The 23,658-nt window shown below is 37.3% G+C and overlaps 2 protein-coding genes across 2 annotated transcripts in view; both read right to left on the bottom strand.

Moving 5' to 3' along the window:
* LOC109099880 (disintegrin and metalloproteinase domain-containing protein 11-like) overlaps positions 1-10,784 on the bottom strand; it is a 44,070-nt gene extending 33,286 nt beyond the window's left edge. Inside the window, exons 1-5 of the mRNA XM_042735233.1 lie at positions 10,420-10,784; positions 9,965-10,134; positions 1,993-2,039; positions 1,574-1,640; positions 449-531 (exon numbers count right to left, since the gene is read on the bottom strand). Coding sequence (XP_042591167.1) covers positions 449-531; positions 1,574-1,640; positions 1,993-2,039; positions 9,965-10,134; positions 10,420-10,480 — 428 coding nt within the window. The 5' untranslated portion in view covers positions 10,481-10,784. The remainder of the gene's footprint in view (positions 1-448; positions 532-1,573; positions 1,641-1,992; positions 2,040-9,964; positions 10,135-10,419) is intronic.
* A 1,320-nt stretch (positions 10,785-12,104) lies between these two features.
* LOC109104386 lies at positions 12,105-23,139 on the bottom strand. The gene is made up of 12 exons (XM_042735234.1): positions 22,936-23,139; positions 20,682-20,797; positions 20,427-20,555; positions 20,049-20,099; positions 19,515-19,581; positions 18,703-18,752; positions 18,570-18,606; positions 18,282-18,327; positions 15,861-15,998; positions 15,637-15,772; positions 14,716-14,849; positions 12,105-14,577 (listed from the first exon to the last, which is right to left on the bottom strand). Exons 2-12 carry the CDS (start codon positions 20,787-20,789, stop codon positions 12,933-12,935), a joined length of 2,541 nt encoding a protein of 846 aa, XP_042591168.1. The 5' UTR covers positions 20,790-20,797; positions 22,936-23,139; the 3' UTR covers positions 12,105-12,932.
* Positions 23,140-23,658: the final 519 nt, after the last annotated feature.

The raw sequence follows: 23,658 nt of genomic DNA on the forward strand, positions 1-23,658 counted from the left end.
TTTGAAAACTATGCGAATATATGGTGGTTGAATTGGGGTTGAAATGCAATGCTGCGTGAACTCAACCAATCAGCATGTTCAGTGCCCAAGTCCCGCCCCCCGAAAGTTCCGGACCTTTGAAAAAGTACTACTTTGCTAGAGCAGGGATTTTCTGAGGGTCAAATTTTTACCCAGAACTTTATTTAGATCCTGGTTCCTGTAGTGGAAACACACCGAGTTTCCTGCGGTGGAAACGGGGCTAAATATCTAATATCTGCACAATGCTCTTAAGAAGGGGTATCTTCCCCAGTCTTACTCTTCAAGCGCATAATGTATAGTTTTCCAACAATGTCCAAACAGACTTTTTGATGTTGATGTCACCAGTGCAATTGTTGAAAACAACTGTAAAACAATACTTGAGTGTGTTTGTTCTTTGCAGTGTTGAAGCAGATAAAGTGTTGCTGCTTACTGTAGGCCATGACAGGTGGAGAGAGCTGCCCATGACCTCTGAACTCCTCTCACGTGACCGTGATAGTAACAGTGCTCTCCTCCCTGCAATCTCACACACATTCACAATCACACACTGTATCGAAGTGAAATGATTACACAGTGAACAGCCCTCAAATATGACACTAACCACGGGAACATCCCCCATTAAAATTCATTAGATCACTTTTCCAATGTCCATCAAATGCTTTTAGCATGCCTTTCTTCCTGTCTGGTGTGAAATGGGTTTCCCCTCAAATCTGATATTTTGGTTTCTATTGCTGAATTTCTATTTCACTCTATTGGTGAAAATGTTGTATCTGATCACTTAACAAAGTAACAGCTACATCATTTTGATAAGACACAGGATTTAGGGAATCATTCATCATATCCGCAGCACAAAACAAATTTAAGAGCCGTGGGGTCTGTAAGCGGACGCCCACACGCTTGAACGCGTAGGAGACGTTTATGTCAGTGCTGTGATTGGTGTATCTGAGGTAGATTTTCAAATGTTGCTGGGATTCATTCTACCAGTCTGGCTGTTGTTTTCTGCACTGCAGTCCTGGTTTCTGTGTCTCTGCTGCAGTGTAGTTGCTTAATCACTTCAGCCTCTCCACTCAATGCTTCATTCTTCCTGTGTGTCTCTGTGTCTCTCTCTCTCTCTGACTCAGTTGGACAAAGTGGACTAGAACTGTCTATAAGCAGTTGTCATAGCAACAACGTAGCGATTGGCCAAACGTGGCTGACACTGAACAGGAGGGGCGGATGCTTTCCCAGACTCCTTTGCCTTGCTGCATCAAAGTCGAGTGCTAAGAAAGGGAGTGGGTATATTCCCAGACCCACATATGATACATCAGAAGTTTACATTCAGACAGGCTGTGAACTACAGCTATTAAAGAATTTGCTAATTACGTCTTATTATATTATTCAAAAATCATTATGATCTTTGTCCCTAACAAAAACTAATAAAGCCATATTACCATGGAATTATAATTATGGTTATATTACCACAGCTAAGATATTATTTGCTACAGGGGATGTAATATTAATCTCTAACAAAATCAAAATAAAGGGATACAAATAAAAAAAGGGATATTATTTTCCTTACCAGACTCTGAAAAGGTTGCCCATCCACATCGAAGTGGCGTTCAACATAGTTAGACGACAAGAGATCACTGCAGACACACACATAAATGTCATTAGAAGGAATAATAATATTGGGTTATAATGAACTTTTTCACAATATGCTAATTTTTTGAGAAGGACCTTACTTTTGGAAATCATAAATAAAAACAGGTTACTGTTTTACAAGAAAATACAATTTCATTCTTTCTTTAAAATGTAATGTTTAAATCAAAGTGTTACTTGCCATTTCTTTGTAATTATTTGTTAAATTTTCTAGCTATTTCTGAGCGAGAATTGTTTCAAAGTAAATCATACAGTGTTTTTTTTTTTTTTTTTTTTTTTTTTTTTTAGTAGTAATTATTTGTTACATTTTCTAGCTATTTAGTGGGATTTTGAACATACTGATTGAGCTCCAGGTCTAGAACAAATGGGATTCCAAAATGAATGGGCTGAGAGAAAGAAGAACAGATACAGGCAGGTTGGTTACAATATGAAATCAAGCCATTCCTCATTACCATGGACTTAATGGCATCTGAACACCATTTTGTCACTTTCTAAGAAATTAAAACAATAAATACAGTTTTGTGGCTTTTTAATGTGTCGTGACAGATCACTGTATTGCATCAGTTCAAGCGGCATGTGAACCGATCATCTCTTCCTCTTTTCTACTTACAGCATACAATAAACATGAATGAACAACAGAAGGTATTTTATTTTAACCACGGAAAGATGTCAGTAGACACCATTTTTCAAGTTTAAGTCCACTGAAGTTAAGTCCACTCTCCTATCTGATTTGTTTGTCGGACAAAATGGTGCATTGGGCGCTATGATTGGTCAGATCGCCTGTCAATCAAGCTCTTTGCAAAGGGTCAATTAAACAAAAACATCCTTTCACATTCAACTGCTTTTTTTTTCCAGTTAATTCCTTAGCATGTGTAATCAGTTGTATGAACATAAAAAGATTGAACAACGGAGACATAAAATGATCAGGTTTCACAGGCATTTGCCAAACAGAAATGGAATAACTATTCCCTGAACAATTCAATATCAAAAGTCAAAGTGAGTATCTTCCGAACAAGACTTGCCAGTTCATTCTTGAGATGTTACCTCACCCTTCCACCAAGGCAATTGCAAGGTCCCACATTTCTGGGGGAACAAGTGGTTTGTCACAGCAAAGACAATCAGCTGTCCTTCTTTCTGTCTCCCTGTTGCACTGTCTTAGGTGTCTTAAATTACGGACATAGCAGTTTATTGCTCTGGCCACATATGCAGTCCTTATGCCTCCCTGTAGCAAGAATACGGCATGTTCATGCAGATGAGAAGGCACCCATTAGGGCTGGGCAATATATCGCATGTGATTGTCAGGTGCATTTCGTCAGTAAAGCCGGTTCCCTGATTAGTGCTAAATAGCCATCACCTGCATTCAGATGGAGCGGCATTTAATAGACAGAGCCGTAGTTCACTGACAAGCTACACAATATCGCGTTCATTATCGAAGGTGATTCATCTGCGATAATGAACGCGATATTGCATAGCATGTCAGTGATATATGGCTCTATCTATTAAATGCCGCTCCATTTGAAAGCAGGTGATGGCGATTTAGCGGTAATCACGGAACCAGATTTACTGACTAGATGCGCATGATCATATCATTCGATATATCGCCCAGCCCTAGCACCCATGGCATCTTTTTCTGATGATTTTCAGAGTCAGTAGAAAGGTCTCTTTACTGTCCTAAGTTACTGTAACTGTGACTTTAATTGCCTACTGTTAACTGTTATTGCATATGCAATAATTGTTCATGGTTCACTAAGATCTGTAAATCCTGTTTGGATTTTACTAAATTACTTTTAAATACAGATTCCCGAAAAATCTTTTTTTTTTTTTTTTTTTTTTTAGTTTATATGACAGGGGTTCTAGGTCTGCAAAACAAAACTAGCCTAATAGCAAATCAAAAATAGTCCAAAACTAACCAATGACCCTATCCCAAATATCAAAACTCAAAATATGTGACTCCCATATCTACAATATATATTTTACAGTCAATGTTAGGCATTCTGCACAATTTCACAGTCTGTTTTCATAAAGGAGCTCAAAAGCTCTCTACCTGTGACAATTCACCATCTAGCACAGTTTTATGTTGATAGAATCAATGAATCATTGTTATCATTGGTATAATAAAAACATGGGTATGTCAATACAATTATTTGAGTCAAATACAAGTTTGAATTCAATGCAATATGTGCAATATATGCAACATGCTAGTCATTTTATTCACAACAGTGTAAATAGGGTAAAATTGAACCATCAAATTTATTGACAAACATTTAGCATGTAAACTAAAATATACTTTAATGTAATTTCTACTGAAATTTGCCATACTTCTAAGGGCACCTATTATGGCCCTTTTTACATTATTATAATGTGTTAAACAGTCATGAAAGTGTATTCTAAGTACACTCTAAGTACATTCTAAGTACTTTTATTTCATGAATATTACACTATTTGCAAGTACATTTTTATAAATATATACTTTTAAGACTTCAAATGCATATTTTATAGTTTTTTTTTTTAGATTTATTTTCTTTCATATACTTTTAAGACTTCGAATGCATTTGCTGGAAATATGCTCTTGTGTATAGTTTACTTTGGATAAAAGCAACTGCTAAATTAATAAATGTAAAAACATAAATGTAAACTCGTTATGGAGTTGTGTATGTACAATTTACAAAGAAAAAGTCAGCGTACATGACCTGGAGGACCACGCGGCTTGATATCGATTGGGAACGATACCGTTCACTGAAGTCGGCAGCGAAAGAGACACCATTACCAGGACTTGTATGACCAACTGGATACGCCAGGAGGGGCAAATAATATCTACCGCCTTGCCAAGTCTCGCCACCACTCCACTCAAGACATCAGCCTTGTCATGCAAGTCAAGGGACCTGACAACCAAGTCCATCGATATCCATCCTTCATTGATGGTCAGAGTATTTCTCCGGCATTTGCAATGAAGAGTTCCCGCACCCGCAAATTCCAAGCCCTCCACCCGCCCTTGGCCCAGTCCCCCAGATTATGATTGCAAAGGTGAAGCTGGCCATTGAGAAGATGAAAAGAGGCAAAGCAACCTGCCCCAACGATATACCGACTGAGGCCTGGAAGATCCTCGGGGTCCACGGAGCAACCTTCCTCGCCGACCTGTTCAACCAAATTGTGGCTGAGAACAAGGCTCCCCATGCCTGGACAACCAGCACAACTGTGCCCATTTGGAAGGGCAAGGGGGATGTCAGCAAATGTGCAAACTATCGGCCAATACGACTCTTGTGTCATGCAATGAAGATCTTCAAGAGAGTGCTTGACCCTCAGCTCTGAAGTCTTGTCAACATCACACCAAACCAATGTGATTTTGTGAAGGGATGTGGCACCACTGACGCCATTCATGCTGCTTGCCTGCTGATGGAGAAGCATCGAGAGAAGTACAAGATGGTGCACATGGGCCTTCCTGGAACTGGAGAAAGCATTTGACCGGGTCCCCCACGATCTCATCTGGCGAGCGCTAAGGTTCCATGGCATCCCAGGAGAGTATGTAAAGTGGGTCCAACTACTGTATCAGAACACTTTAAGCATGGTCAGATGCCTAGCCGGGTTATCGCCACCCTTCAACATCACTGTTGGTATCCACCAAGGATCGCCCTCTCCCCCCTGCTGTTCATCCTCTGTATAGACACGGTGACTGCTGACCTCCAAAGACCACACCCCTGGATGCATCTCTACGTTGACGATGTTGCCTTCGTGGATACAATGCAGTGCACATAGACCTCGAGGCAAGCACCACAATGGTACGGCCGGCTCAGTGAAAACAGGCTCAAAATCAACATTGCCAAAATGGAGTACCTTGACTGCGGTCCCCAAACCAGTGGCACCATCCGCATTGATAGCCAGTAGTTGAAGAAGACAGCCCAATTCAAATATCTTGGGTCCCTGGTTACATCAGATGGCGACACCATTCCCGACGTGCGGGCAAGAACCAGTGCGGCATGGCTCAAGTGGAGACAGGTCACCAGAGTCCTGTGTGATAAGAAAATCCCAGAATATCTCAAGGCAAAGGTCTACAAGGACCGTCGTTCGTCCAGTTGCCCTCTATGGCGCTGAATGCTGGCCAACGACCAAGAAACATGAGTTGGCCCTCCTCGCGATGGAAATGAAGATGCTCCGGTGGATACCTGGGCTGACCCTCCATGACTATGCAAGGAATGAGGTCACCAGGCGATGACTCCGAGTAGCCGCAATAACGGAGAAGATGAGGGAAGCCCGCCTGAGATGGTATGGCCACACCATGCGCAGTGACAAGTGACAAGGACTCTGTGGCAAGAAAAGTTCTCCGTTTCGATCCTGGAGGCCGCTGGCCGCGAGGAAGACCCAAGAAGCAGTGGGAGATGGTATGGTGAGTGCATAGGAGAATGCCAGGAAAGAAGAAGTGTAGATGGATGATTGGATGCTGCTTTAGCAGGACTTCAGCAATTTGCAGTCAGTTGCCAGTTTCTACTGACAGAGATCATTTTGCTGGTTGGAGATGCAGCCCCCTGATACAAGTGGATACCACATCAAAACAAGAGTGCCTACTAGAAACCAACAGCAACTACATCAGCTTTCAACCAACAAAATATTTGTCTTTTCAATCTTCCATCATAGTTTAACCTTCTCTGCCTCTAAACTGACATCAAACCAGCCCTTCCAACCACTTGCCATAAACAACATTCTACACCTTCCAAATCAAAGTCCTGCCTAAATGTTTTTATGCTTTTATGAGAAAGGACAGTGGAGATTTTGACAGGAAAGTGGAGGGAAAGAGAGGAAATAGGTGACAGATTCAGACAAGAAGTCGTTGGGTCCAGTGCCTGAAGGAGGGTCACGTAGGGTTGTCGAGTGCTCTGCACCAGTGTCAGGTGAGGCAGCTCAAGGTTATGAGGATATAAAATGGCCTTTGACAGACAGGTGGTATATATTGCAACCCTGGTTACAGAAGACGAACGGTGTGGGTGTGAAATGCGATCACCTTGCAATACTTGCAGTCAAAGGCACGAAAACGAATACCTGCCTCAATGGAAAAAGCGGGGAGTGCATCCGTACTCATTTATTGTACTAAATAAACAATTCAAAAACTACAGTCTTGCACTGTACAGTAGGTTAGATCAAATAAGAGATAAACAATACTTTATGTTAAGCCAAATAAATGCTCAGGACCCCACTGTGAAGCCAATTTTGTGATAACATCTGGATGACTGTACATTATCCTGAATATTACACAATTATAAAATATTGATTGAAGTTTATATTTTATTAGCTCACTAATAAACTTTTTGCTTCTACAAAAAAAAAAAAAAAAAAAAAACTTTCCCAGCAAGTTCCCTTTGATATTTTGCAGGCAAGTGGCTGGGCACCGAAATTTTACAAAATATTAATTTGTCAATAAAACGTCTTAATGAGGAATTTGTTTATTACAGACATGCAGCTTTTCACTTCACAAGGTTATTGTGATACCTTTACCAGCTGTTTAAACTCTCATTTTGATGGCACCCATGCACTGCTGAGGATCCAATAATTGCAACAACCAATAAGAGTAAGAATCAATGTTCAATCTCACAAATTAACCAAAAATCAAGATTTATTTCAGTTAACTAAACAATATGAACAAAACAATATGTGGACTGATGCACAGACTGTTTTAAAAGGTAAGTAGCAAAATTATGCTGTCATCTAAGATATATAATTTAGATAAAATTGCAGAGCAATCAAGCCATTGCAACAAGATTCTTGTCACTGGGGCACTTCCCTCAAAGTGGCATATTTATCTCTAAAAAGTTCACCAAAAAAGTTCAAGATACAAAGTTGTCCTTTTAAGGGTACTGTCCCAGTGACACCTGTTGTACCCCTAAAACAGTTTTTGCACATTTTCTGACAGTGAAGATGGTGGATGTGTAAAATAAACTTGCCTAACAGTATTAATAAAATGAAACTTTATATATATTACACAATATCTGTGTGTTGTGTGTACGTTTATACAAGTTAGTTCCAGTCCTCTAATTTGACTAAGCAAACAGCGTTCCATGATTGCTGTCTTACTGGTTGTATCACTGCATTTGATTCTGTTTGTTTCATTCTGGAACACAATTTGAGTGAGGAATAGAAAATGGAGACTGTGAAGTGCTATGTACGACCGATAGCATTAATGGTATTCAAGAATTCCTGTCTTTTTACTCGTAACAGTTTTAATAAAATTAAATGTGAAGTTTTCAATCATTTCTATTCTTTTCTTTTTTTTTCTCGGATGGAATGCAGTTGTATCGTAAATTGTTGTATGTTGACCTGCTTTCCTGATTGCTCAAGACAAATTTCTCCTATAGTGAAACAATAATCTCACTATTCTTGCCTAGAACTGGAAAAACCCGGAGTGATTAGTGAACTCTTCAAACAATCCTTGTGTTGTCTAATCTGTACAGTGGGTTTATTGAAGCTTCAACTAGTCTGGTATTAGCATTCAGTGTCATGACATTTTTTGGTGGTAGCCCTTTGGGACTGTATCATATGATGTCCATTAGGTAATACCCTGCCTTCTTCTGGAACTATTTTTGTTGGTGGATTAAAAAATGTAGAGAAACTGAAATGTAAGGTATTTGATATTAACTTCTATTTATAGAATCTCTGTATAAATGCAACATTTTGTTGTAACAATTTTATAAAATACATATAATAATTTTAATTGTAATAATGGCATTATTAGTTAATTATTCTGTATTATTAAACTGTTGAAAATCAAAAAAGAAAATGCTGTCATCATTTACTCTCATGTTATTCTAAACCAATAAGTCTCTTGTTCATGCAAATGAAGACAGTTTTAATTATACCAGATTTCTGTCCCTCAATTAAAAGTCCATGTAACCAAATCTTTGATGATTCAAAAGTCCATCAAAACACTGTAAACCTAATCCAAAGGAATCAAGTTATTTAATCCAAGTCTTCAATCAATTCATATGACGATTTAACAAACATAGAACCCATCAAATATGTTAAATGGAATGGAATGCAAGTAGGAGGCCTTTACTCTGGTGAATTTGTGGCAATGTGGTTACATGGACTTTTAATGGATGGACAGAAACCTCTCAGGTTTCAGATTTAAGGATTCAAGATGAAGCAAACAATGACAGAATTTTCATTTTTGGGTGAACTAACCCTTTGCAGATTCAGTCTATACCAACACTGAGACAGACCCGTTTACTCTTCCCCCAACTGTTAAACATTCCACCCTCCTCTACAGCAAGAAGCCAATATTACATTAAAGTATACATTTACAAGTAGAACCTTTAATGTGCACTTTACCCCTCTGAAAAGGGCTCAGTGCCAATTCTCTCTCATCTCTATAGCCTTCATGACAGATGGGGTTTGGAAGAAACTTGCTAAGAATGTTATTTATCAAGGCCGGAAGCGCATGATATGGGGAGTCAAATGCAATGATTTATGGGATTAAAAAAAAACATATCAGTAAATTATTAATCAGAATATTAGAGGGGGGTGTGTATATTGCAGTTACAGCAGGTTATACCATTTTATTTATTTAGTGCTAATCTTGGGATTAAATGCCATAATATTTGGAAGATTCTGAGATTTTTGTACATGTGGAACCTTGGAATGAATCCAGTGCAGGCCCAGATGGAGAGCTGAGCAAAGAGCTGAGAATATTACACTGTTATTGGCAGCCAGATGCATCAAAATAACTCAAATATTTAATTAACACACTAAAAGCCACAAAACTTGAATTTTCAAATAATGGCCACTTTAAAAAAAAAAATTAAAACATGTAAGAGCATTTAAAACTCATTCAACATGCTTTTTATTCAAAGTGAGAAAAAGTATTTACCTAGAAAAAAAAGTGGAACTGACTGGATAGTGGTCTGCACGTGAATGGAAAAATGTCAAAAGCATAGAAAAACTGGCACATTTCTATCCCTAGAAAAAAAAATTAATCTGTCTGGGCCAGGAATGGCAATAAATAAATGATTAAAAGATAAAGCAGCTATTTTTTGTAGATCACATGACAGTGCTAAAATGGCAAATGTAAGCCTACTACATTGTGAATAATTAACACTCAAGAAGTTTTCATCGAATGCAGTAGTACTCTGGTGGTACACAAATCGGACTCGGCAGGTAGTTGGAAGGGAGGGGACGGAAAATAAAAGAGCTTGGTGACATCAGCCAAAGAGTAAAGTAATTTCAGAGAGGGAGCAAGTTAGGCTATTATATTATGATAAAAGTTGATGGTTGTTTTTCACATGTATCGTGCATAAAGAATTTTTTTTTTCAGTGGAGAGTCACTCACATGCGCTCCATCAGCATCAATCTTTACTAGAGTACCCAAGTGTCCGTGCGGCAGCTCCTCCTCCGCGTCAGTCCGCTGCAGCAGCCGCTGAGGCTGCGTGAGCTCCTCCGCATACGCGTTCTGTTCGCGTCCCCGTTCCGCTCCGTCCCGCTTGATGCTGCTGCCCCAGCCTTTCAATATAGGACACATTCATTAAAACTGTAAGACAATCGTCAAAGCCACGATTCTGTTTTAGTAATTCCTATGCGTTCACAGCCGCTACACTCTATAGCCTGCGGCATCACTGCGTATTCTGGCGCGACGCTGAAAATTCATAGCCATGCCCGTGACAGAAAACGGGGCCATCCTTAAAGAAATCGTTGCACCTGTTGGCGCACAATATACATAAATAGCTACACCGATGGAGCTTGTACTAATATCACGAAGCCGCTGTCAACGCGGCGATCGTCGCTCACCTGTCACGGCGAGTCGCGCGGTGACCGCAGCCCACAGGAGGAGGCAGCGCGTCGCCAACATGATCACATACTCCTGCGGCTTCAACCGGAGCGAAAAGATGCGAAACGCGACATTTACCGCCTTATCCCGTTCCGTGGCGATGTTGAAGTCACGAGGAAGACGTTAAGGGCATCCGTGGAAAACAAGCAGACGCTGATCGGAAAGACTTCAGAAAGTATCCGCTTGTAATGTATGGTTATATCGCTCGAGTGTTGTCAGTCAGAGATTGCGGGTGGAATTCATGTTGGGATTGAAACGCTCCTTCTGCGGGACTCCCACACGCACCTCCTCCCACTCTCCTCTCTTCTCCTCCCCTTCACACCGCACTCACATGCAACATCAGATATTCCACTTCTGTAACCTGGAATAAATATCACGCTTAAAAAAAAAAAAAAAAAGAACAGAACTCAATAAATATTACAATACGCAATATTTACATAAAATGCTGTAGGCTATAGCTGCAATAACTGCTAAATATAACATATAGCCTCATTACAAATTAAAGTAAAATAATTAAAAATTATTATAATTTAAGATAAAATATAAGCCGATATATATATTGCCAAGCACAACAGCACGATTGTGCTGATTTTTTTGTGCTTTGATTTCAGGCATGATTTAGTAAGTGGTTTAAAAGTGAGATGAACGTCAGTGTGTGTTGCCTGGAGAGAGAACCCGGCGTCATCTGAGAGATAAAAGCATATCAAATATTCCCGTCCTCAGCTTCATGCCTGAGGACTAAATCGATCTGAACTAATCTTTAGTTACTCATATATAACCATGATTTACCTTCAACTCGAAGGCATTCATAGACCGTATAGCAAACAGCACGTGGCACACTATTCAGGGAACATGAAAAGACATCAATCTGATGGGAGAGAAATTGCTGATGTAGCATTTTCTTTTTCAAACAGAACTATGGACATGGATTAATGGCATGCTACATATATATTTTTAAATACACTTTAAAGCTATCTTGTGAAGGAGTATGCAGTATGGATGCCATTTTAAAAGTATAGCATTGTATGTTCAAGTTGTGAGTGGTATCCAGTTAGAAAAAGAAACTGTATCAAAAAATTAAATGTTTAAAACCACTTGTTGGTTGCTTCTCAATCATTCATCACATTGGAAATGGAAGGTCAAAATAAGTGCATTACTTTGTGATACAGCATCTCATAAAATTACTGAATGACATGGTAATCAAATTAATTTCAAAGAATACCATACTATAACTATATCACAAGCTCACATAAAATAAATAAAAGAAAGAAAAAGGAAGAAAAAAACTGAAACTACTAAACAGACTAGCAAATGTTAGGGGATAGCTTAATTCAAAACAAGTAAATGCTTTAACTAGTAAAGAAGCACACAAACTGACCATTTGTCTTTGCTTAGATTTTAATGAGCATGCACACAATTCAATAGTGCTAAATTAGCATCTAGAATGGAAGTAAACAGGTTTTAAAATACAACTGTACAAATATCAAAACAATAATGATAAAGTAAAATAATTATAAAAATGTAATACCTTTTTATTATTTATAAAAACTCTTTCTATTCACGATTTTGTCTTAAAACATGTTTAACTGTCCTTAGGTCCTGATAAAGCTAATTTTCCATTTTAAACTGACAAAATGCCTTAAAACATTAACTGAACTGTTCCAGTCATGCCACCACATCCACTAATCCACATTTACAGGAAATGAGAAAAGTCTTTTAAAAATGACCTCAAAGTACCTTAAAGACCTTCATAGGACATTTTTGCCTTCACAGTGTATCCTATCCTGCATGTTCTCCAAAAACCACCATGGCATTGTTCTACAATCGACACTGCCTCTAAACTGGAGAGATGCCAGACACAGCACTTAAACTAATTGGATAATGCCCCTCCAGCAAAGCCTCATTAAATTCTCAATACCAGCCCATGTTCCCGGATATTCCTGCTGAAAAGTCATGGCCAATACTCAGGGCAAGAGAGAGCCATAAGAGAAGTCATAGAGGTCACTCGAAGAAAAAGGGAAAAAAAAAAAAAAACCTTGCCAGCTGGTAATTAAGACTTATTGTTTTCTTGTTTTTGGTGAGATATTGCAAACACTGTGGAATGGAGAGTATAATTCAATACTGATGTAAAATGGTTTCATTATCCAAAAAAAAAAAAAAAAAGTTTGAGCAGTCTTCATCGAATATAATATGTGTGGGAAAAAAAAAGTGGAAATTATTTATACATTAGCTGCAGAGTTAGGCACAATCCTATAATAAAATCTTCTTTATGAAAAACAAAAACCAAACAAAAAAAAAAACACAATTAATTCAAGTATTATTTCACACGTTTTGGTGGTAGTCATCTTAATCGAACTGTAGAAATGAAAAAATGATTGCTATTGAAAAAGGAGAATAAAGAACTGCTTTAGGATTTAATTCATTAACAGTCGCAGTTGTCGGATTAACGGAACTTCAATCCTTATAATGTGAATCAAGAGGGTTGCAGTATGGAGCACAATCGTGATGTATAGCTCCCATCCTGCATGCCAGTATGTGGCTTTTGTAATAACAGACCCAGGTCATCATGTCCCCCTTTAGCCTGAAGAGGAACTCCAGCCGTAAACCACGACAAGAGGCCAGAATCCCAGTCCGACTCAGAGGAGGCTGTGGACCATGTGAGGTTAGGGAGGAGAGCTGATTCAATGCAAACAGAGGCTCCGGAGTGTGACAGGAACGAGCTGTTTGTGGCTTTACTTACTGATGTATGGGAAGTATCTTCAGGTGTCTGGATAAAAAAGGGTAAGAGTTCTGGAGGATCATGAAACAGATGGCGCTGGATTTGATGGTCTTCATGGAAAAAAGGAACCAACTGAGGAGGTTCCAAATCAGATGAGTAAGTGGTTATTCGGGATTCCACTGGATCTTTGATTGGAGACAATTCATGTGACTGCTTAACACAGGGTTTCTTTGCAGCATTGTCCTGTTGGTCAACTTGATGAGGCAAACAGTGGGTACTGGGAGTAAAATATTTTAGGGGAGGCCTCGTTGGGATCTGATTCACAAGAGATGATTCATTCAGTGATGACTTATGGGCTGCTAACATGCTACCCCCAGTTTGACTATTCATCTCTGTTGTAAAACCCACCTTGGAGACTGGTAAACATGACATGGTGGAAAGTACAGATGAGTACTGTCTTATCCAGGGAGCACTGCAAACCGGCTGAATTGGGTTTGGCTTTTCATTTTGACTAATCTTTCTTCTCTTGGCAAGTTTTGGAGAATGAGTGAAGGACCTGCAGCGCTTTTTCAAGTTAACCATAGAAAATGAGTAATCTGACAAGTGAGGGAATGGTAAAAAATTTGGTAATGAAAAGTAAGAGATTCCAAACTCTGGAGTCCCAACAATATGTTTGGCTGATTTCAGTGATTGTTTTGTTGAAGGCAGCTTTCTATGGTCCAACGCATACTGGCCACAACTTTCAGAATTACCATCTTCACCTTGCTGGAGCAGCATCTTAGTTGTGTTTGAGAATATTTTTAAACCTTGATCCCAATCATGTTTTTGATTTTGAGAGTTGAATGTGTTAGGAACACCACCTATAAGACCACTTTGCATATGCAATACATGTAGAACTTGACCACCTTCACATCGTTCCTGAGTTTCAGGAAGATTTTTACCACCAGTGATGGTGCGTGGGATTTTGTTGTCTACAGAAGAGCTTAGAGTGAGCATTTTAGATGGAGCTTCTGAGGGTGTGACAGAAGATAGTCTTTTGGGTTTCTTCTCTATTGACTGGGATTTTGGAGGACTGTGATGTGGGACTATATCCATGCAGAAAACACCAGATTGAAAGTCCTGAACCTTTGAGGTACAGCTGATGTAAAGGCCTAATTTGACATTTTCAAGAGGATCAGGAGAGTTGTTTTGCATTGTATGATGCAAGGTTGTATGTTGTTGACCAGGCATATTCTGGATAGGTTTAGGAAAGGGGTGTCCTCTGTTGTCAGCATTTGCCGGTAGACTATCACATTCTTGAACAAGTGTAGTCTGAAGAGATTTTTCATTCTCGCTGACAGAACTCTCCACCATTGGAGTCAAGTTACTCAATTGTAATTGAGAGAATCCTGTTGATGACCTGAGGGGAATGAATAAACAGAGTGAAAACAGAGAAAAAGTCTAACATTCAATGTTGTACTGTCAACAAGACAACAGTGAAAGTCAACAATATCAGTGAATTGCTTTAAAGCATAGCATTTGTATAATTGCTCCTTACTTGATCAGCGTTGGATCCACTTCTAGATTTGGTTTACAAACAAAGCTAGCAACCATGGCAGCTGTTAGTTGGTCTACTACAGCATAGTTACTGTCATTTTGAATGAAAGAACGATGCATTTCAGACTCCAAGTGCTAAAAATCAAAAAGAGAATTGTTTTTGTCAAGTTATATAAGGCATTCAGTCTGCATATTATATGTATAGTTCACCCAAAAATTACATTTCTGTCATTAATTACTCACCCTTATGTCGTTCTAAACTCCTAAGACCTTTGTTCATCTTCAGAACACAAATTAAGATTTTTTTGGATGAAATCCGAGAGCTCTCTGACCCTCCATAGACAGCAAGGGTACTATCACGGTCACGGGATAGAAATGTAGTAAGCACATTGTTAAAAAGATCCATGTGACATCAGTGAAGAGTATCATGAAGCATGCGCATGCTTTCCACTGCATGTAAACAAGGCACAGCGTATGCATGTTCTACATCAGCAGCACCACACGCATGAATTTTTTTATGTGCAGGAAAGCATGTGTGTGCATTGTGATACTTTCCAAAATGCCACTAGGATGACGCGGAGGAGAAAAATTGTTGAATAAAGTTTTCATTTTTGTTTTCTTTGTTCACAAAAAGTATTCTCGTAGCTTCATACAATTACAGTTGAACCACTGTCACAATGTCCTTTTTAACAATGTCCTTACTACTATCTGTGCCTTGACTGTAGTAGTAACCTTGCTGTCAATGGAGAGTCAGAGAGAATGTGTGTTCCCAAGATGAACAAAGGTTTTATGGGTTTGGAACAACATGAACGAGCAATCAATGACAGAATTTTCATTTTTGTTGTAACTGATATTAAAAGGACTTGCAAAATCTTTTTTGCAGTCACACAATTTTTGCAAACAAAATACCAAATGAACTCACCTCATACTGGTCTTTGTAGACGATGTTGCAGCACTCACAATAGCCTGAACTTTTCTTAGTTAGGCCTCTGCGTGTGGCACTTGCAGTACGTGGTGCTTGCAAATTATGGCAGCTGCTAGTCGCTTGTTCTTTCTTCCTGATTTAAAAAAAAAAAAAAAAAAACTTACAGACCTAAGTGACAATGTAGATTTGATTACCAATTTCTCAAAACGCAAAGAACACACCTGAAATTGTCCTTGCTGGAATCCAAATCCTTGCTTTTACCAGACTGCCGAGGAATGAGGGGCTCAAAAGGACTAAATTTTCCTGAGAAACTTATCACTGGGAAACTCAGAGTTTGTGCATAGTATGGTCTGAATTTCCTGTTTAAAACCAAAACCATAAAGATTAACAAAATAATAAGCTTCTTTGAACAACATTTAAATTGGGAAGTATTTAGAATAAATCTAAATGACTAAATGTCTAAGTTTGTATGAGGGGAAACGTGTTATCTGCTGTAACTACTGAAAACTTTTCTCTTTTGTTAAATCAATGGTTATTTTTACGATTTCATTTTTAAAAAGATGTGTTATCTGCTGTAACTACTGAAAACTTTTCTCTTTTTTTTCCACTTAGGACACAGGGAAGCAAGAACTAAATTAGCTGACATAAGCACTCACGCATTATAATTGTGATGCCTGAGTATTTATACTTGATGAACTTGGATAAGATCATCTGCAAGAAAAAGCTTATCTTTTGTTATATCATTTTTTTTTTTTACTATTTCTTTTTTAATATCTATTCTAACTCTATTTTATCAATTTGTTTTATTTTTTTTTAAAAAGCCCTCTAACACTTGCACTCTCTATTTGTTTTCTAACTGCTTGTTTTCTTTAAAAAAATTTTGACTTTTAAATAATGCTATATTTCTCTATTGTTTTTCTATTCTATCTACTCGTTTTCTTTTTATTATAAATATATATATAAAACACCTTTCTACGTGTACTGCGTTAGGCTAACCGAGACTTGTCATAGCACTTGCATATTATTTCTCTTTTGTTGGTTTTAATTGCTTTATTGTCCTCATTTTAAGTCGCTTTGGATAAAAGCGTCTGCTAAATGACTAAATGTAATGTAATGTAATAAGATGTGCAGACTAACTAGTAAAGCAATCCTTGCATCAAGAACTACTAATGAATGCTTTTGTAAGATCTAAGGAAAGATGCTCAGAGAAATACAGTGACTGTAATATTGAAGATACTGAATTCAACAGTAATGATCTGTTGCATTCATCGCAATATCTCTAAAAGCTTGAGGAATACACAAATGAATGGATTTTGTGTGCGCATGTAAACCAGCTCGAGGCATCAGTGTTGCTGTCATGATCAAACGTAAGCCTCTAATAAACATAATGCCACTTGAAACTATTGTGTGATTAAGTTTAACTTGACAAGGATCAGGGACTAAGCAGTTTGGTATGGTGGAGATAAATGATAATTCCAAATTTGAAAGAACAGATGCGTCTGGTGTCGTTGACAGTTAATTAGTAGTAAATGTCACACAGTACAAAAGTTTAGAGTCCTCCTTTAGTTGCATCATCCTCTAGCATTAGAAATGGATGAAATTTGACATGTCACTTCCTAAATGTATATATGAGTTAAAAATATATAGAACCACATCTGCTAAATCATTAAATTAACTTTCTGTAAGGAGTAAAATCAATATCATTATAGCAATTAAACTTATGTATGTAAAGGTATTATAATCATGTTAATTATTGGTTTTTAAGTTATACAAACATACAGAACCTTATTGTAAAGTGTTACCTAAATGTGTTTAACAAAATCTGGTGTGCAACCAAATAATGAAAATCTATGAGAATATTTAAAATGACATTAACATGACATGCAATTTTATCTGTCAATGTATACATCATTGTAGTATTTACAGTATGTAAAATAATGTATACATGTACAGAGTAATGTACAATATGGGCTTAATCACCCATATCCACCAGGATCTAGTATTTGTAGGGATCAATTTCTGACAGCAGTGCCAAACAGACTCAAAACACAATAGTTATTTTCATTAGCCAAGAGCTGCCCTGTGCACTCAGAGCCTCAGCAGGGGAGGGAAGGATACTTTTTCGATCAGCTTCAGGGTGGCCCCTAGGGAGCAGCATGCATTTAGATAATTAACTTATCTAAAACATCTACAGTGACCTGGGCTGATCATTCGCCTTGTTAATGGGGACCAAAACAGTTTTACAACAGAAATAGTCAAGTATAACTAACTGTGTTTATTAAATCTAGAGAGTTACTGGGATTTTAAAAATAAAGACAAATCAAAATAACCAGATGAAATAAAATCTTACAGCAGACAGCCCACTAATTTTATTAAAGAGACACTGGCTATGAATGGAACAGCATAACTCATACTATTTCTGCAGTAATCAAATACTCTATTACTACTACTATATCTACGTTTTTTTTTTTCATGAAGAAATCAGAACTGATATCAGCTTCAGCTGAAAACTTTGTAACTCTTTATTTGATTACAGTACCAGAAGCCGCCAACCTATTGTTCCACTTACAGTATAAAGTACCTAAACTACTATCGAAACAGAAAGCAGAGTTAAGAGAATGAAACTGAGGTCTAAAACTCACCGACTGTAGTCCTCCACTTTCAGATAAGGACCTCTCAAGACTCCAGCTGTGTGAAGACACAGGTGTATTAACACTCCAGAGCATACGCCACCTCTACACTCAGGTTTCTCAGGTATATATATATATATTTATATATATATATTAATATATATATATATATATATATATATCTATATATATATATATATATATATATATATAATTTTTTTTTTTTTTTTTATATATATATTTTTTTTTTAAAATAGAACAACCACAACATGAAGTAGTACATTTATGTAGTTTACAAACCTTTTACATGAGGAGCTGTTAGTTTGCTTCTTTTTTTCTGTTTAAAAAAAAGGTGTGAAATTGGTATGAATAAGAAATTTATTTTGACAAGAAACTCATATTAAAAGTATTAATTCCCCATTAATTGAATTACCTTAGCTGTCCTCATTTTCTGATTTAGATGATTGATGAACTTTACAAATTCTGTAATTAACGTTAAGAAAAAGACAACACCACAATAAGTACAGTCGTAAATATTATCTGTGTTTCTAACTTATTTAATAACAGGGGTCAACAACAGAGTCCTACAAGCAGTATCCCACCTTCACTGAAATTTCAAATCAAACTGTACATATGGTGCTCTCTAGTGTTGACTTCTTGTAAGTCAGTAGAAGACTATGTGAGAACTAAGAGGAACTAGTATGCTGCAATGCAGCGCTGGAAAGGAATATTAATGCTGGAAAAATTAAATGTGGTCACATTTTATTCTGATCCAAGAATTTCCATCAGCAAATGCAAAGCCAAGTTGCAAATGTGATCCTTAACATAATGCTTGTGCAAGTGTTTTTCTGAGCTTCACTTATTAAATGACAAAAAAAAAAAAAAAATTGCAAGAGTGATATCCTTTAGGCAAACAAATCATTAAAAACAAACAAACAAAAAAAAAAAACACTTATTTTGCAGCAATTACCGCCACAGATTCAAGAATGGAATAGGTCATATAAAAACTGAAGTTGCATTTATTATGTGACCCCATGTCACTCACAACCCTACTGTGACTTTCAGAAGTCACACAAATGGTCAAATTGTTAAAACTATCCCTTACATTTAATTATGATTAATGCTAAAGAGGAATGGGGTTGTCAAACTTCAAAATGCCACTCCAAAATCAGCCCATGTGACTTATATGATATTGTTAAATTGTTATATGATGTTGCCCCCTAAAGCGGGCAAATGAAAGGATACCTTCAACATTGTAGACCTTGACTCCCCATGAACGAGCATTAGCCAGCACACTGCTCTGATACTTCTCCTGCAAACAACAAAAACACTCAATGGTTAACAAGAATGCAAAATAAAAAAACTGAGAGGTCCTAACATAAATCCTAATTGCAGTAGCATTATGACTGAGCAAAAAATATTTTATCATCTTACAGTGTCAGATTGGATTTTTATCCAATTAAATGTATCAAATTGTATCCAATTGCATGTTCCATTTAACAACAAGAATTGTTTTATAAAACAAAGAAGAAAAAAAACAAAACAAAACTTTGTGTTTTCACAAGGCAGCAAGAAATGATTTTTTGTTATACTATCCGCTATTGTCAACGGATGATTTGACATTTGTCAAATCATAAAACTTTCACAACTTTTCAATGTAAATGAAGATCATGAATAATTAATTTGGAGACTACAAGTAGCAGCACATGCACAGACACACATTACATTGAAGTAAAATAAATAAGGAGAATTTTCTCAAATATTTAGGTGTGGACTTACATTGCTGTGGATTGCTTTTTCCAGTAACGCTTTTCCACGACTGCCACAAACCTTGAGGGTAAAAATACATTTAAAAACATTATTAGCTACCAAACATCCCTGCCTGAACCCTTCAGAAATATTTCAATTCACCTTTTTTTCTTAATATACCATTTTAAAGGTAGCTTTGTAGAAAAATAAGAGCTTTCATACCCTCTGTAAATAATACAAAGATGACTGTGGCAAGAAAAAAAAATGAAATGTCTGAAATGTTTAGGTTTCAAAAGTGTCCTTGAAAGGAACCAGAACTCAGCATGAAGGGCTTCTTAAAAAATCTACTGACTGCACATCATACATTATAAACTACACAAGAACAAAATTTAAGTATTGGGCACATACCAGAGGTTTGGGGGTTCCACTTTGTTTCCCCCCTGCAGTACAGGAACCATCCACCTTCAAATCACTATGAGGTGCTTTAATGCCTGTCACAACTACATTCACATCCTTGGTGAGAAAACTGTCCACTTTCTAAAGGAAAAAGTGAAGAGACAAGATGAGATCCACCATTTAATATCACTTTGCATTCAGGGAAACAATTACTGTGATTGCTGTCTTGTCTAAATCACAGATGAATGACAAAATGATCTCTCTCACCCCTCCCAGACGGCTGATGATGTCAGTTAGTGTGACAGACTGATGTCTCTTCACGTCATGCAGATAGAAGGATTGGCCCCTCAAAACACCCGAAAGTTCTCCAGCCATTATCTGAACTGAAACAGGTTTAGGAATGTATGCACATCAATTCATCTATAGGGGCTTTCAAAAATAACTGAACTCCTTTATTAATTACTATTAAATATTATTGTGCAAAGTGCTATAAACCCTATTGGTTTGTACCCCAAAACTGCATCTAGCAGTATGTATGAAAATGTGTCTTATATCAACCAAATTCTTGGCCCCAAGCAAAAGAAAAGTTACCTATTACACTTCATCAATCCATCATGATGAACTATAAATATAGCAGCATCACATTTTGTAACTACCCTCTAATTTTGACTGAATTGTTACATTGTGCCACAGAATGATTAAATGTGACTTTATTGGAGCTCCAGTGAATAGGATAAAACTGTGTAGATGTAGTCAAATGACAAAGCATAAGGTAAGCATCGGATTTAAAACCGTATTTGAAAGTGGCTCCAATCAAATTCAAATGGCGATATGAAATATTTTTTTGTTATGTTAGTTTTTTAATCCAGGGGTTGTGAGTTCGAGTCACGGGCCGGCAGGAATTGTGGGTGGGGGGAGTGCATGTACAGTTCTTTCTCCACCTTTCAATACCATGACTTAGGTGCCCTTGAGCAAGGCATCGAACCCCCAACTGCTCCCCGGGCGCCGCAGCATAAAATGGCTGCCCACTGCTCCGGGTGTGTGTTCACAGTGTGTGTGTGTGTTCACTGCTCTGTGTGTGTGCACTTCGGATGGGTTAAATGCAGAGCACTAATTCTGAGTATGGGTCACCATACTTGGCTGAATGTCACGTCACTTTCACTTTCACTTTCACTTTTAAGTATGGGTTTTAATACTTGGTTTGATGTTGGGTCAATTTCACATTCAATAAAATCTAATCTGTTAGTTGTTTTTGTGAAAAAAATCAGAAATGGTTGACAGTGTAAATGCAGCCATAAAACACGAAAGACATTTACATGTTTTATAAATACAAATTTGGATATGCTATTCATTTCATGTACTATAGTATTTTTCACCTACTATATAGAGAAGGAGGTACATTTGGATGCAGCTAAGCTCTTAATTCAATTTGACTGCTTTGTAAATATTAGCACTACCTCCATGTTGAGATGGCAAGGAGGCACCCTACATCAAGACCCGTCTTCTATTATTCAATATTCTCTTTCACTCCAAAATACATGACATTACTTTTGTCAGTTGCAAGTTACGGTTTACATAAGACTTTAAATAATAAAGGAGTAAATACTGTAGCATAGTGCATAGCATATACATTTGGTAAAGACCTGATTAACCAGCGCTGGGTAAAAATATTGCCCTTCTAATGCATCTTCATTTAACTGATCTCAGTTCTTAGATTCCAAAATGTATATATTACTCAGTTTTTAATTGATTATTATTTTTTTTTTTTGATAGCGTGCACCTCAAATCCAATAAATGTTCAGAAATTGATATATTGAAATTAATACTTTTTTATTTACCTGTTTTCTATCTAATGCATCAATGAATGTGATGGCAAAATGGCTGTATATTATCAACACTTTGGTGTATTGATATGAAACTTCATCTCCTTGTAGCTGCTCTTTTTTTAGGTCAATAATTATCAAACATGCTAAAATTCGTGACATTTTATAATACACTACAGCACAAGAAACCTGATAATTGCATAATAAGCATCTAATAAGTAATTGTTAACATGGAAGTTATTAAACTATTGATTTTTACGCGTTGACACAGCTGGACCCTAATTTCTCAGTGTATTATTAACTGCTACACATATTTAAACAAATAAATCCGGTGTGAACGGGTTAAAAACTGTTTTGTTTCAACAAAATTGTTAAATAAGAACTAAACCTTTAAACAGACATGCTAGAACTGCAAGACAAAGGATTCGCTTATGTCTTGGTCTTACAGCATGTTGTCTGATATTTATCACAGCAGTACCGGTTTTATTAGAAAGGTTTATTTGACATATAGCCTATCGTGTTTGGGGGGGCATGTAAATACCATGGTAAACAAAAGCTGTGTTCTGTATATATACACAGTTACACACACATATTTATATAAACTCCATAAAAGAGAAGGGGGTAGTATCGACTGATCACATCAACAGAAGCCACAAAAACCTGTATCATCAGAGTATTTCTGAAAATTATTATCTTACCTCGAGGTCGCAGAAGGATTAAAAATGTCGCATTTCTTGATATACTAAAACATCCTCAATTGTACAGTTTTACAGCGATACAAACATTACGCGCAGTCTCTCATGCGCTGTGAATCTTTTCAAACGGCCCTCCTGAATTTCTTCTTCTCTTGCATATTGTCTGCTGTAGCGCGCAATGTTACACATTACCGCCACCCACTGGCGTTTAGTGTGTACTTGCTATAAATCGTCTGTAGCCAGTCAGTTATGTTGTAAATGATCTGTATATTTTGTCATGTATTGTTTTTTCTGTGACAGTTATTGTTATTCTGATTTGTAGCTTTTTCTTTTATGTAACAAGACTGTTTTTTTGGAACGAGTTATCACATTTTGTTAAACTGTGGTAGAGGAGATGCTGCGGGGCTTGGGGCAAAAATGGGGGAGGGGGGGGATTAGTTCATATTCTAGCTTGTCATCATTTTGACAAATGTGACTGGATCAGAAACATTAGATTAGAAATTTGAATATACAAGGTCCAAGATCCCAAACAAATTCTAATCACTAACCACCATTATGGTGACTTTTAATATTATAAACAACTAAAATTCACACAGTGGCACATGCAGTTAAAGACAACTTTATAACGTGAATTCACAATAAAACGAGCAGTAAATTGCTGGGATGTTAGCATCATTCTGCTGTTCATTCACAGTAATTTGTAAGAAAATTAACCAGCATGCGTTG

Source organism: Cyprinus carpio, chromosome B12, assembly GCF_018340385.1.
Source record: "Cyprinus carpio isolate SPL01 chromosome B12, ASM1834038v1, whole genome shotgun sequence".
NCBI lineage: Eukaryota > Metazoa > Chordata > Actinopteri > Cypriniformes > Cyprinidae > Cyprinus > Cyprinus carpio.